At 47.6% G+C, this 15,128-nt stretch overlaps 3 protein-coding genes across 3 annotated transcripts in view; 2 read left to right on the top strand and 1 right to left on the bottom strand.

The window, feature by feature from the left end:
- The window catches only part of ITGAL (integrin subunit alpha L), a 56,453-nt gene extending 53,646 nt beyond the window's left edge, over window positions 1-2,807 (bottom strand). The window contains exons 1-2 of the mRNA XM_074322973.1: window positions 2,688-2,807; window positions 1,415-1,534 (exon numbers count right to left, since the gene is read on the bottom strand). The gene's annotated coding sequence lies outside the window, so the exon portion shown is untranslated. The remainder of the gene's footprint in view (window positions 1-1,414; window positions 1,535-2,687) is intronic.
- An 11-nt stretch (window positions 2,808-2,818) lies between these two features.
- On the top strand, window positions 2,819-5,279 carry SEPHS2 (selenophosphate synthetase 2). Its single transcript, XM_019717254.2, has one exon. It carries the CDS (start codon window positions 3,209-3,211, stop codon window positions 4,553-4,555), a length of 1,347 nt encoding a protein of 448 aa, XP_019572813.2. The 5' UTR covers window positions 2,819-3,208; the 3' UTR covers window positions 4,556-5,279.
- Window positions 5,280-9,875: 4,596 nt separating this feature from the next.
- Window positions 9,876-12,776, top strand: DCTPP1 (dCTP pyrophosphatase 1). Its single transcript, XM_019717263.2, has 3 exons — window positions 9,876-10,051; window positions 10,750-10,860; window positions 12,332-12,776. Exons 1-3 carry the CDS (start codon window positions 9,951-9,953, stop codon window positions 12,630-12,632), a joined length of 513 nt encoding a protein of 170 aa, XP_019572822.2. The 5' UTR covers window positions 9,876-9,950; the 3' UTR covers window positions 12,633-12,776.
- The last annotated feature ends 2,352 nt before the right edge of the window (window positions 12,777-15,128 follow it).

The raw sequence follows: 15,128 nt of genomic DNA, 5'->3' as shown, positions 1-15,128 counted from the left end.
TAATCACATGAATAAAGGATTACAAACTGTACTCAATGCTGAGAAGGAAAAGTACAAAGAACGAAGAGAGCATATAACCAGGAGCACCTGATCTGGTCACTTTTTAACCCAAGTGAGGGGACTATGGGTGGGATAAAATGTTTTTGTTTTTCCTTTCGTGACACGAGGAGCCTTCCCATGTACCATGTGTCAAACATTTTGCAAAGAACTTTTCATAGTTGAGGTTTTATGACCCACCCTCGTTTAACAGAAGTGGAAACTAAGGTTTAGAGAGGTTATGTAACTTCCTCTAGGCCAGGCAGCTCACTGATAGCAAATCCAGAGGTCATACAAAATCCAGAGGTCTTTTGCTTCCATATCGATTGCTTTTTCACGATCTCATTTTTTTTTGCATTTTTGATTCTGAAATATAGTGTGTTCTTTTTTTAAATGTTGAAATATAGCTTATTTAGAAAGAGTGTGGGAAAATATATGTGTACAGTTTAAAGAACACCCATATGAGACTATCACCCAGCCCATGGAACAGAATTTAACATAACCCAGAAATCCCCTATGGGCCCGTCCTCAGAAGTAATCCCTATGCTAAATTTTGTTAATCATTCACTCCCTTACCTTTTAAAGATGTTTTATCGTTTATGTATGTATCTCTTAACAATATATTATTGCTTTGCCTGCTGTTGAGCTTTATATAAATAGCATCTTAGTTTATGTATTATTCTGTAACTTGCTTCTTACTCCCAACATTTTGTTTTTGAGATTATCCATATTGATGCCTATATCTCTAATTCATTTTCACAGGTAAATAATATTCCACTGTGTGATTATACCACATTTATTTACGTATTCCCCTGTTAACAGACACTTGGGTTATTTCCAGTGTGTTGCTGCTATAATTATTCTTTTTTGCTTTAAAGGGAAATAAATGGATTTGTTTTTATAACAAACTTTCCAAGATGTTATGTTTTGAGAATTTAAATTCCAGTCTCTCTGTCCATATTAATAGCACTGTATGATCATACATCCTACCATTTATTTTGAGTTTACTGTCAGCCAAGAATTGTGTTAGGTGCTTGACAAACATTTTAAAACTTAATTCATATAGCATTCCTATCTGGCATGTATTTTATAGGCAATGAAACTGAGGTTCCTAGAGGTTAGATAATTCACCCAAGGTCATTAGGTGAGCTAAAATTGCAACTTAGTCTAACTCTATTGTTCAAGTTCCTTCCAATTCACTCCGTGCCTTAATACTGTATTGTGCACTAATCAAAACCAAATGTAATGAATGATGTACTAGAAGATCCATAAGTATGTCCTGAAGGTTTTCGTATTTTTTGTTGTGGCAAAATACACATTGCATAACAGTTACCATCTTAACCATTTTTAACACAGTTCAGTAGTGCTAAGTACATACCCATTGTTGTGCAATCCATCTCCAGAGCTCTCACCTTCTCGTATGTAGTATCTCCTGGGGCATCCATGTAAGATTTCCCCTAGAGCATGTCCTATTCGTAGAATTGCTGAGGCATTCCTCCTTTGGGTGGAATTCATAGGTTTGCATATGTGCGACTTTATCAGTTAAGGTCAAACTCTTTTCCAAAATGCACCAATTTGTACTCCCATAGGCAGTTACTTTTTTTTTTTAAGTATGTAAAACATTCAAATGTTTAAAAATGTTCTCTTTAAAGTTCCAAATGTTAAAGGAACAAAAAGACAATACAATGAAAAATCTCCCATACCCTAACCACTTCATTCCCTCCCCAGGGCAATCAATATTACCAGTTTCTGGAACTTACCCTTCCAGAAATATGCTTTTGCATATAGTTACCCCTTTTATAACAAATAGATTTCTATACACACTGTTCTGAAGCTTGCTTATTTCTCTTAACCAACATCACAGGCAGTATCCTGGTGGACTCAGGAGCAGATATTTTGGGTACAAATCTAGCTCCACTCTCAACTGGCTGTAACCTTGAATAGGTCATTTAATCTCTTTGTGCCTTATATCCCTTATTTGTATGTGGAAGGAATCCTAACTCAAAACGTTTTATGATAATTAAATTAGTTAATATATGTAAACCATTTAGGACTGTGCCTATTAGAACTGTAACTATATCAAAATAATTACATTAATCTTTTCTCATTCTTTTCAGAAGCACGTTATATAAACGTATCACAATTTATTTTAATCAGAAGGGACAAATATCTAAGTTGTTTCCAGTTTGTTGCTATCACAAACAACACAGCAATAAATAACATACCATTTCTCACTGAGGCTGGTGAGTACGTCTGTAGGACCGAGTCCTAGAATTGGAACTGCTGGGTCAAAGGTATTACGTGCAGTTATAATTTTAATAGATATTGACAAACTGTCCCTCATGGATACATCACAGATTCTCATATATAGTAATTTAAAGAGACACAGAAACTTCAGAATAGAAGAGACCTAGGTAGGCTAGTTTGCTGTCCAGATGAGTCAACTAATACGGGCAGAGGGAACACGACTCACAGAGTTGCTGGTGGAAACAGCACCAGAACACAGGCAGGGATCTGGAGTCCTAAAACTCTTTCAAGCCCATTTAACATTTCATTATTGTGATGCTGCAGTTTGCTTACTTAATGGCAGTAACTTCATATCTAATTTCTCATTATTCTTTCCGATTTTTTTCCATTGGCTATTTTCCTACCCTGGATTGATCACATGCGCTGTCAAGCGACCCTGGGACAATTCTGGCCGGCGTGAGGTTTCGCAAGAGACGGATCTTCCCTCGTGTTTCAAAATGCTGTGCTCAGTAAACTGCCCCTGCGGGACAAGAGTTCTGCCAGCCACGCCCACGAGATCGTTTAAATTACAACCCGGGGAGCGAACCAAAGTACTTGTTCTGTAATCTCGCCGGGGCCGATTTCACAAGTTGGTGGTAGATTTGTAATACGTCGGTGTTTTAGACCAAAGGAAGCCCGCCTCTCAGCGGCAACATCGTCATTGGATGAAACGGCTGTCCATCATCAGCGGTATAAATAGGGGAGGCCGTGGGTTCCTCCCTCAGGAAGGCCAGGACCGCGCGGCGTTCTCGGATCCTGGCGGCGCGAGTCGAGCCCGGGGAGACTCTCTGTGGTAACATCTGACTTGTTACTCGATATTCACTCAGTATTAACTGGAATACTGTCCTCTTTTGGCCTCTTTTCCCCTCGTCGCTGGGCAGGCGTGATGGCGGGAGCCGCGGCCCCAGGCGCCGGCGGGGAGGCGATGGCGGCGGCGGCGGAAGGCTCCGCGGCTCCAGCGGGCTTGTCTCTGGGTCGTAGCTTCTCGAGCTACCGGCCCTTCGAGCCCCAGGCGCTGGGCCTCAGCCCGAGCTGGCGGCTGACGGGCTTCTCCGGCATGAAGGGCTGAGGCTGCAAGGTCCCCCAGGAGACGCTGCTCAAACTCCTGGCGGGACTCACGCGGCCGGACGAGCGGCCCCCGCCGGGCCGGGCCTTGGGCGGCCATGAAGAGGCGGCCCAGGAAGCCGGCCTGCCGCTCCAGGCGGACCCCAGCCCGACCTTCCCAGCCCTGGGCATCGGCATGGACTCCTGTGTCATCCCCCTGAGGCACGGAGGCCTGTCGCTCGTGCAGACCACGGACTTCTTTTACCCGTTGGTGGAAGATCCCTACATGATGGGGCGCATCGCTTGTGCCAACGTGCTGAGTGACCTCTACGCCATGGGCATCACCGAATGTGACAACATGTTGATGTTACTCAGTATCAGCCAGAGTATGACCGAGGAGGAACGAGATAAGATCACGCCCTTGATGGTCAAAGGCTTTCGCGACGCCGCGGAGGAAGGCGGGACCGCGGTGACGGGGGGACAGACGGTGGTAAACCCCTGGATCATCGTGGGTGGCGTGGCCACGGTGGTGTGTCAGCCAAATGAATTCATAATGCCCGACAGTGCCGTTGTGGGGGACGTGCTCGTGTTAACCAAACCCTTAGGAACCCAAGTGGCTGTCAATGCCCACCAATGGCTGGATAATCCTGAACGATGGAATAAGATCAAGATGGTGGTTTCCAGAGAAGAGGTGGAGCTGGCCTATCAGGAAGCCATGTTCAATATGGCTACCCTCAACAGAACGGCTGCTGGGTTAATGCACACGTTTAACGCCCATGCAGCCACCGATATCACGGGCTTCGGCATTCTGGGACACTCCCAGAACCTTGCAAAACAACAAAGAAATGAGGTGTCCTTTGTCATTCACAATCTGCCAATCATTGCCAAGATGGCTGCCATCAGCAAGGCCAGTGGGCGCTTTGGACTCCTCCAAGGAACCTCTGCAGAAACTTCTGGGGGATTACTGATTTGTCTGCCCAGGGAACAGGCTGCTCGCTTTTGTTCTGAAATAAAATCTTCCAAGTATGGGGAGGGTCACCAAGCATGGATCGTCGGCATCGTGGAAAAGGGAAACCGGACGGCCCGGATTATTGACAAGCCTCGAGTTATTGAGGTTCTACCTCGTGGGGCCACTGCTACTGCTCTTGCTCCGGACAATTCCAATGCCTCTTCCGAGACGAGCTCATGAAATGGAATAGCAGAAGTTGTTTGGACCGTAGAGCCTTTGTACACAATTATGGATGATCGTCAAGAGTTGATTTTAAGAAGAAATTTCCAAAGAAGGCTGCCTGCATAGTAGTTCCACAGTTGCCCTTTCTAGGTAATTTGAATCAGCCCATCATAAGCTGCACATTTGGACTTCAGGGGAAGATTTGTTGAACGCTAGAGTAGAGGAGGAGCAGAAAGACCTCTTTCCTTTTTCCAATAATAGCAAGATGAGGTTCTTCTGGTTTGAGGGATTTTTCTTGGCACTGGAATTGATTCATTTCTGCACAGGGAGTGAGATTATTAAAATTCCGTACCAAAAAAAGTAAATTGCAAAAAAATTTAGATCAGAAGCAAATAAGTTTGGACCAATACTGTTGATAAATATAAATTGTTAAGAGAGATCTTCTAATGCAATGTCAAATTTTTATTAGATTTTTCTGAAATACTGTCTTTCCTGCTCTGGACAAGAATTGAGCAGCTTGTCCAATGACTGGGAAAGGAGAACCTGCAAGCATCTGACTTGGTCTCTGTTAATGACGTCTCTCCCTCTAAACCCCTTTAAGGACTGGGAGAGACAGAGCAAACCCCAGAGCCCAGGCCTTGGTGGTCATTAAGATGTTAGATCTTGTGCTGAAAATTCCTGGTGATTCAATCAATAAAGTAATTTCTAGTGACATAAATAAAAAGGATTTTGTTGAAAATTCTTCTGGTGAATGTCTGGGTCCTTGGAATTCTTAATCTTTTACAGTCTTATAAAATGAATCTAAATCTCAATGATAGATTTAGAGTCTGGCAAAGTGGAGAGTTTTCTCGTGTTTTCCCTGATCCTGGACCAGGGGATTTAACACCCAGATTTAGGTTTGCCAAAGGAAGAAAAGAAAAAGCGGGAGGGTGGGGGGAGTTGAAGTTTGAGGAAGATGAAGAGAAAGGACAGAGGGCAAAAGGAAAGGCAGTGACAAGGTGACCAGCACACACCAAGCACATGGTGTGTGCGGCCTCCTTTACTTCCTTGCAGTGGGAGACTCCTTTCACTTGCTTGAGAAGTGCCAGTGAGCTTCAGCCTGTGCCTTTCTAGATGATCTCAGACAAGTCTCTGGGCCTCAGTTTCCTCATCTGTAACAGGTGCAGCCATACCTACAGTAGGGAAGTCATGGAGGGGATCCCATGAGACATGCTCCTATAAATTAGTATTTCTTTGATCTACTCAAGTACCAGGCCCTGGGAAAACAAAAGCGTGACACTGCTTCTGTTCTCCAGCAGACCCAGTCTAGGGGGAGATCTAGAACGGGGACACCCATCACTCCCAAACAGATGAAAAGTGGTAAGTGCTATGAGAGCTAGAGTGGATGAAGTGCTACAGAAAACCAAGGTATTTCCTTTTGGAGGAAATTTAGGAAGGCTTCCCAGAGGAGGTGGCTTTGAAGCAGGGCTCTACAAGATGGGTGAAATTTAGATTTAGATAAGCAGAGACGGTGGATGGGCATTCCAGATGGAGGGAGCTGCATGAGCAAAAGCAGGAAAGGAGAGAGTGAGAACTATCTCACTGTGTTTCAGCATGTGTGTAGGGGACATAAAGCTGTGTAAGTTGGGAAGGACTTCTAAAAGTGCTGGCGACGACTCATCCTGAATGGGCAGAGCTAGAGATTCCTAAAAGCCTCTGTCATGACTCCCCCTGAAACATTTAATAAGAACGAATATTTTTAATTATAGCAATACCCTTCCTCCCATCTCCCAGTTCAAAACCAACCAGGCCTATGGCTCCATCTCCTTTTAGAACAGCACTGTGATAGGTTGGGATACACCCCTGAACAAATACGTGTTGTCCTTGTGCTCCCAGCATACATATGAAGGGTCCTTGAAGGCCATCGTGCGGACAGGAAATCTAGGCTCAAAGAAGAGAAAATTCCCAAGGGCATTGGTTGGGGTCCCAGTCACGGAACTCTAGTTACCCATCACACTCTGTTGTCTCTGATCTCTGACTGGCCCAGGTCCCCCACCCAGCTATGGGCCTCTGCTACTTTGTTCTCCAGCTCCTGCTGCCTCTTCCACTCCAACAAACCTTACAGGGAGCAGTTGCACAGCGTGGCTCTAGTGGGAAGGTGGCCAAATTCTTTTGGGTAGCAGAAGGGCATGTGTATGCATGAGCACGCGTGCCTGTCCCAGCCTGCCTTCCTGTCATTAAACATTTATTAGCCTGCACTGGGGGAACGAGGGCACCTCATCTCTGGGGGTGGCAGATAGGCTTCGAAAGAGCTAATCACAAACATGGACCAAAAGACAAAACCAAGCACTCTGAGGCCGTGACCAAAGCTGGGAGGTCAGGTTGCCTAGATTTCTCTGAGGAGAATGGAGAAAACTGACTGGATGGGGGGTGAGGGTCCGGGAGGAGCCTGGGATGAGAAGTCCAGGTGATGGGGCCAGTCACGTTCAGGTTCCTTCCCTCTCCCTCATGAGGGCCTCCCCTGCCCCCCAACTCCATGCTCTGCTGGAGCTGGGTTTGGTTGGTCTTCAGAGGATGATGCTGTGAAGCAAAGAATTTGGATGTCCCTGCAGGATGCTTCACAAGAGCCTTGCAGCCCAGCCAGGGATGTCCTGGGAGGAGGACAGAGGCAGTCCGGACAGAGTGCCTCCTTCCTGTGGATCTCCAAGGACCATGTGACCTGTGAGCTCTAGAAGTCCTGGTCCCTGACTCTTCAAACATCTGAGATGCAGAGGACTCCTGAAAAAAGCTGTTCTCCAAGCGTCTTTTATATTCCAGTAACAGATTTGGGGTGTTTTTTTTAAGAGTCTGGAGAAGCTTAGCAAACACCAAGGAAGGTGCTAGGGGAGGTACTTGGCTCCTGAAACTTTCAGTTCCCAGATCCATAAGACAGCTCAGTGCTCTGAACTTCAGGCTTGTATGTCCACCTGCCTGCTGCACGTCATCTGGATGTCCTAGAGCCATCTCAGATGCCATGTTTCCCAAACTAAATTCATTATCTTCCCTCTCACCCCAACTCCCAGGTCTCCTGTGTCCTCCCTTCAGCAAATGGCAGAACTATCCATCCATTTACTCAATCCAGAAACCCAGGAGTTACCCAGGATCCCCTCTTTCCTCCCATCTCCCATGTCTAGTTTCCATGTTGCCTAATCCAATGTTAAATTCTGTGGTGTCATCTCAGCCAACAGCACAGCAGCATCCAAATCAGATGTCTACTCATTTTCAAATACTCTCATCTCTTAGCCTCCAAAACAGCACACTCTGCCAATTTTCCTTCTGCCTCTTCTCAACGGCTAAATGTTAGAGTACCCAAAATCATGGTCTTGTCTACTTAGATTCTTGTATTATCATTCTCCAATTCCATGACTTTAAGTACCATTTAAATGGCTGAGACTACCAAATATGAATCTCTAGCCCTGATCTTTCCTCTAGAGCTTAGGCTCATAAATCCATCTGTCAATGTGACATGCATCTTCAACTTGCTTTGTCCTAAACCAAACTCCTGAAGCCACCTGTATTCGATCCTGTACCTCATCTTGTTGTTCCCAGCATGAGTCGTCATCAATCCACCAAATTGCTCACAACCTGAAAGCCGTGCTTGATTCTACCCTTTCTCCCATCCCCCTAGTTCAAAACCACAAAGCCTGTAGATCTATCTCCAAAATATGTTCCCAATGTGTCCACTTCTCTCCATCTTCACCCACCATCGGCCTGGCTCAAGTCACCATCATCTCCTGCCTAGACAACTGTAGTTACTCATCCCCCTGCTTCTACTCTTGTCTCCTCCAATTCATTTTTTTCCCTTGAATTCATTAACACAGCAGCCAGAGGGCTCATAGATACAAAATCTGATTATATGACTCCCGTGCCCAAAACCCTCCAAAGGGCTTCTGTCATACTTAAAATCCAAAATAAAATATAAAATAAAATTCATGGTTAACTGATCTGATCTGGCCTCTGTTTACTTCTCCAACACCATATCCAACCACTCTCCCCCTTGCTCACTACATTCCTGCCACACTAGAATTCTTTTTGTCTTTAGAATATGCTAAGCCTTTCCTGCTTTAATTAAGCATTGGTGTTCTCTCTACCTGGAACTCTATTCCCCTTGTTTTTTGCTCAGCTTAAAATGTCACTTTCTCAAAAACAAGTAACAGAAAACCCAACTAAAAGTGGCTTGACCAATAAAGGGGTTTATTATATAACCAGAATCCTAAATTGGGGCATTTTTGGAACTTGTAAAAATAAATGGCCCAACAATGTCATCAACAAACCAGGTCCTTTCCATCTTGCTACCTACCAGTCCCAGCTTGTAGGCTAGCTCTCCTCACAATCCGATTCTCACACACCAATATCAAAGGTAGAAACATACTGTGTCCTTTAAAAAAAAAGAACGAAGAACCTTTCCCAGAAGTCTCCAACAGACTTCCTCTACCTCTTTATTGTCAAGAAGTAGGCCACATGCTCACTCATAAACTGACCGATCACATAGAGAAGGGTAGGCCCCAGAATCAAATAACTCTTTTGCAAAATTGGAGGAAGGGAAAGGGCAGCTGAGTAGATAACCAACAGTACTTACCACACCTTCCCTGGACCATGCAATCTAAAGTTGCCCCCACTTTTCATAATGTTTAAGTACTGTAATATTAAAATTTGTTTTCATGGTGACACATCACTATTTGAGGCCACATGGTGTAGGGGTTAGTAACACAGATTCTGAGGCCAAACTGCCTGGATTTGAAACCTGGCTACCACTTTACTAGCTGTTGAGTTAAATTACTCAATGTCTCAGTTTCCTCATCTGTAAAATGGGGATGATGATGATGATGATATCACCTATCTCATAAGGTTGTTTAATCCTCATAAAAGGATTAAATGAGTTGCTGTAAGGATTAAACATGTAAAATGCTTAAAACAGCGACCAGTTCATTCCTAAGACCCAGCTGTATTTTGGAGACATTCCTGTATCCTTATAATAAATTCCCCTTCCTTGCTTAAACCCTCCATTTCTGGAGTTCTCCACGGAGCTCCCTTCCCGTCCCCACCCGGCCATTTAGCTTTGGCGCCATCTGGCGTCCATAAGGGAAGTGATGAGCCTGCGTTCTCCCGGCCTTCTACCCTTTGTCTCTTCCCAGGGGGCAATCTGGTACCTACGCCTTTAGGAGGATTAGCCAAGACAGAGGTATTCGAGGGCAGACGCCCAGAAGCGCATGCCTGAAGCTCGCTCAGATTGGTCCAGTCCGGGTAAGGGGCGGGCTATAGCAAACTCCACAGAAGTATTTTGTGTTTCCTGCGACTCCGCAAACGCCTGTGATTGGTCAGGACCTCTGGAGGCGGGCTCCGAGCAGAGCGCGGGGTTCTCGCGGGCAATCTGGGCTGCAGCGCGGTGGGCGACATGTCCGGGAAGGGCGGGGAGAAGCGCGGAGACAAGGAGGGAGAAGACACAGGTGCCACCCGCCCCTTCAGCTTCAGCCCGGAGCCCACGCTCGAGGACATGTAAGCCGTCCTTGCCCAACCAGGGCTGGGGAAATCGCCCCCTTCCTCCCTTTGGTACCTCCACGTGGTTGGGAAGAAGGCTAGCAGTTCTGCCCGGGTCCCAGCTCTTCTGGCTGAGCCCGGGCGAGCCTTCTAACTCCGCTGCAAAATGGGCTTAGCTGTGCACACCGGAGGCGGGGGAAATGGTGACGCTCGGAGAGTGATATTAGAACCAGCCCTGGGGAAATACCGGGTCCGATGCTGCTTCTGCCTCTGCCCTCCCGGAGTGGGAGGTAGGACGTGGGCAAAGGCATTGAGAGGTGGGAGACATTATTTCTTGCTCAGGAAACGCAGGAAGACGTCTTCAGGGAAGTGCCCGTGGACCTGCAAGATCTCTGTAAGATCGAAGAATTTAGCTATGCAGAGCTAGGGAAATACCGGGGGCAGGAAACTGCAGAAGCAGCAGCAGGAGATGGAATAAAGAAAACAGGGTATTGTTAGGTTTCAGTGGAGTTTAGGGTCTGTGTAGGGGCGCAACCTTCTTATAGTTCATAGAGAAGACGTGACTTGCTTAAGGCTATCCAAGGAGTTAGTTGCAGAGTACCCTCCGATACCTATGCCCCCATTACACATCACTGAGATACCTGCCCGGACCCCGCGTCTCTTTCCCCATCCCCTAACCCTGGAACCTGGGCTTCCACCCCTTTCTCTTATTCCAGCCGCCGCCTCCATGCTGAGTTTGCTGCTGAAAGAGACTGGGACCAGTTCCACCAGCCTCGGAACCTCCTCCTGGCCTTGGTGGGAGAAGTGGGGGAGCTGGCAGAGCTCTTGTGAGTAGATGAAAGTCTTCCTGGAAGAATCTGTTTGTTGTGGGGGAGGGGAGGGAGGCTTTCTTTGATCTTCAAACAGCCATAGCCGTGGATTCGAATTCCCCTCCTCCCTGCGGGGCTCTGTTCCTGATTCTGGGAATACTGAAAACACTGACAGTCCCTGCCATCTAGGGGGCGCCCAGTCTCCTAGGAGAAAAGGGTGAAAACTGCAAGGCAGATCCAGGTCTATAAAGGGGAGGTGTCAACCTTCCTTTACCTCTGCCTCTGGGGTGGAAAGGAAGGTGTTCTGTAGAGGATCTGCCTGTGACATTCCAGGCAGGGGGATGGCATCTGCATAGGTCGTGAGGTGGGAAGGGGCCAGTTAAATTCAGGGAGAATCTGAGACTCCTTCAGCGGAAGAGTCTCGAGGAAGAGCAAGGAGTTGGTATGTGTTTTGCTTTCCGTTGCGTTCCAAGTGCCTGGCACACAATAGACATTCAGTAGATACTTCCTGAATGAGAGATGGGGCTGTGGGAGAGAGGGGTGGGACATGCACCCTGAATGATAAAGCTGGGGTTAGGCACTGATGGACTTTGGACAGGCGACCTGGCCAGATTTGAGTGGTAGAAAGAGCACTGTGTCTGCAGGGTGGGTAGTCTCCAAAAGAATTAGGGCAGGATGACCGGTGAGGAGGCTGGCGTAGGTTGGGCAAGATGGGGTGAAGCACACTAATTTTAAAAAATCAGGAATTGTGATAAGTTCTATGAGGAAATTACACAAGGTGATGAGAAAGAAGGGAACAGGGAGAAGGCTTTTCTGAGGAGGTGACATCTGAGCTGAGACCTGAATAACAGGAAGAAGCCAGCCATGGGAAAGATGGGGGGAGGAAGTGCTCTCAAGTCAGAGAGCGGTGAGTGCAAAGACCCAGTGACAGTTCGGCCTGTTTCCAAGACAGAAAGGGCCAGGGTGGCTTTTAGGTGGGGAGTTGGAGAGAGCAGTGGATAATGACCTTGGAAGAGGCAGGAGTCAGCTCATGCAGGACCTGGGGGGCGTGGTCAGGAGTTTTGATTTTATTCCAAGCACAGCTGGGGGAGTTTTAGCAGGGGAGGGGCAGGATCTCATTTGTGCTTTTAAAAGGTGGTACCGGTACTGGGCGAGAGTAGGTGATGAGTTAGCAGGCTTCCGCAGTGGTCCAGGTCTGAGATTTAGTCCGGGGTAGCAGTGGCTCGAGCTGGAGAGTAGAACTGGGAGTTGACAAGTGAAATGGTCTCTGCAACACTCTGGCTCAGTAGGGACACAGGTCTGGGTGAATCATTTGTTGGGGACTCTTCCCCACCCTGACTCTACTCAGGGTCAGATGGGTTGAGTTCTCTGGAGGAAGTTCCTAGGAAGTGGGATTTCATTGCTGCAAGGACTGGGGTGCTGTGAGGGGCGGAGCCCATTGTCTTAGCAAGTGTGTGTGTGTGTATGTGTATCTGTGTTCTGCCCCCAGTCAGTGGAAGCCTGATGCGGAGCTTGGCCCCCAAGCCTGGCCTCCCAAGGAACGGGCAGCCCTTCAAGAGGAGCTCAGTGACGTCCTCATCTACCTGGTAGCATTAGCAGCCCGCTGCCGTGTGGACCTGCCCCAGGCGGTGCTCTCCAAGATGGACACCAACCGGCGACGCTACCCAGCACATCTGTCCCGGGGCTCTGCCCGCAAGTACACAGACCTGCCCCAGGGGGCCACCTCTAAAGACCAGGCTGTGGGGACTGCAGACCTGGCCTGTGAGTCCACAGGCAAGGCCTCAACCTAGAAATGTGGGCCCAGGACCTACAACTCAGCATGGCAACATAGGTCATCAGCCTGGGGGCCCCACTTCCTGAGGTCTGAGGCTCAAGAACCTCCGGAAGACAGCCTCCTGGGATTTTTCTCACTCAATAAAAGTGTTGTGTAGCAACTTCTGGATTCTTCCTGGGGCGGCCAGGGAGGCTGTGTCACCCAGTGCTGGAGAGACGCACCAGAGTTGCCTCTGAACCCAACTCTTGTTGCTCTATTGAACCTCCCACCTGCAGGGCAGAGATCTCGTTTCTAGTAGGTTCCCTGTGTGATCTCATTCAAGCTCCCTTCCCCTCAGAGCCTCTAACAGATTACAGGCTGTATGTTGTGTTTGGAGCCCAGATTTTGGAGCCAGGCTATAGGTTCAAATGCCATCTTTGATACTTATGAGCTGGATGATATCCATCAAATGACTTCATTTTGCTGCACCTCAGTTCCTCATCTAAAATGAAAATAATGCTATCTACCTGCTAGAGGTGTACAATTTAAGTGTTATTCTGAGTATTTAGGACAGTGCCTGGAACATAGTAGGTACTTAGTAAGTTTGCAGTTATTATGTTTGTCTTTTCAACTCAAAACTTTCAGAAGCCTAGAGCAGGAAATGTCAACAGTTAAGGTAGGCCTGGACCTAGGACCGAGCCTCAGGTCCCCAGCACAAATCGGGGTCAGGGCTCTGACATGGAGCAGAACAGCGGAAACTCCCCTAGGGCTCAGACCCCTTGCTCCCTCCCCTACCAGCCCAAGGCCAATTTCTCATACCACCTCTATACCTAAAGATAATATTGGGTGTGTGATTTACCTGCTGGGTGACCTCAGGCATGTCACTTTCTTTTCTGAGATACCCATGGTCTGCCTCCCTCAGGGTGCAGTAATGCAGGGGAAAACACCTTTAAATTACTTGTACTGCCCCTCTGAACCTGTTTCCACTTCAGTAAAATGAGGCATTCCTCTACTGGCCTCATCCCCTCCTAGCTCCCATGACAATGGACTATAAACGCCTGTTTACTTGTCCCTGCTCTGCCATTCACTGGCTGTCAGTACCTCTTGGTGACCACTCCCTCTTAACCAGGGACCTCTTACTTCGCAAGTGAAATAATCCAGATTGGAACTGCTTCAGCCCTGTGTTCCCAAACCCACCCTGCTTCTCCCTGCTGTGATAACGCAGCCTCATCCTTGCTGGTCTCCGATTTCATTCCCTCTCGATCAATTATCTCCTCTCCCCTTTACACAATCAACTTATCTTCCTTTCCATTCGCCCGCCCCACCAGCACATAAAGCATAATGGAGTCTCCTCCCGTTGGACAAAACAAAACCAACAAACTCCAGCTACTTCCCTCAGGCTTTTCACAGCCAAGCCTCTCGAAAAGGGTTGTCTACACCTATCCACTCTGCTTCCTCATTTTCCCATTTATACCCAAACCCACTCAAGGCTGGTTTTCACCCCCGTACCCCCCAGACTCCTGCAAACTCAGCAGACACTAGAGCAGTATCTGACTGAGCTGGCCAAGCCCTCGAAAACACTTCCCTCTCTAGGTTTCCCAGACAAGATACTCCTGGTTTTCTACCTCTGGCTGTTCTCTCACAGCTTCTTGGGTACCCTCTTCTGGGTATGGTGTCATGCACCCCAAGCTGTTACCTCCAATCACCTCCCTGACCTCTCCACATTGACCTCACACCCTGTCCAGATTGGGGTATAACAATTGCTCCAATTTCGACTGCCCTCATCCTATGCCATTTCAGTGACACTACCTGTGGTCAGTCATCCAACCTAAGAACTTATGTCAGCCCCATCGTCTCCCTCGTCCCTAGGTCCACTCTTAACCTCCTATGAATTCTAGTTCCTTAATATGCCCAGTCCACCACCCCTCCCCCATCCATCAAGGCTTTGCTGCCTTGGACCTTTTCATCTGGCTTCTAAGGTCCCTAGTGGTCTACCTCCTGCCAACCTCCTTTATTTTTGTTTCTACCTTCCACCCCAGGGGATGTCAAGAAGTCTGGCATGCTGTTTCAGGGGCTCTCTCCATATTTTCCCCAACCCCATCTCTCTTAGTCTTCAAGCCCAAATTAAACTTACCACCTCCGAAAACATCTCTAAACTCCAAGATTGCATTAAAGACCTAACCAACAGCATCCCCCATCATAGCTCCCATGACAATGGATTGCAAGCACCTGTTTACTTGCTCCTGCTCTGCCATTCACTGGCTGTATCTACTCATCTGCAGAAATGGAGATAAGCTTGACCTGACTGGGCTGTTAAGGATGAAAAGGAGCTAATAGCAGTAATGAAGCACTTGAACCCTTTAACAAGTTTCTACCAGTGCTTCTCTCTCTACTGGACAGCTGCATGACACTCATGACTGCTCACCAAAGCTCTGCAGAACGCAGTGCCTGTTTGATCAGGAACGTGCGACGGTATGTTTATGGACCCACCAGACCTGAGGGTGCGAGGACATAACCAAGGGCCGAGTATGGG

Source organism: Rhinolophus sinicus, linkage group LG18 (assembly GCF_036562045.2).
Source record: "Rhinolophus sinicus isolate RSC01 linkage group LG18, ASM3656204v1, whole genome shotgun sequence".
Lineage (NCBI taxonomy): Eukaryota > Metazoa > Chordata > Mammalia > Chiroptera > Rhinolophidae > Rhinolophus > Rhinolophus sinicus.
This window is presented reverse-complemented; position numbering and strand designations above follow the sequence as displayed.

Bases quoted from the DNA above. Each gene is read 5' to 3' on its own strand.
- DCTPP1 (XM_019717263.2), top strand. From the start codon at position 9,951: ATGTCCGGGAAGGGCGGGGAGAAGCGCGGAGACAAGGAGGGAGAAGAC. The intron at 10,052-10,749 runs GTAAGCCGTCCT...CTCTTATTCCAG, and splicing joins GAGCCCACGCTCGAGGACAT to CCGCCGCCTCCATGCTGAGT. The intron at 10,861-12,331 runs GTGAGTAGATGA...TTCTGCCCCCAG, and splicing joins GGGGAGCTGGCAGAGCTCTT to TCAGTGGAAGCCTGATGCGG.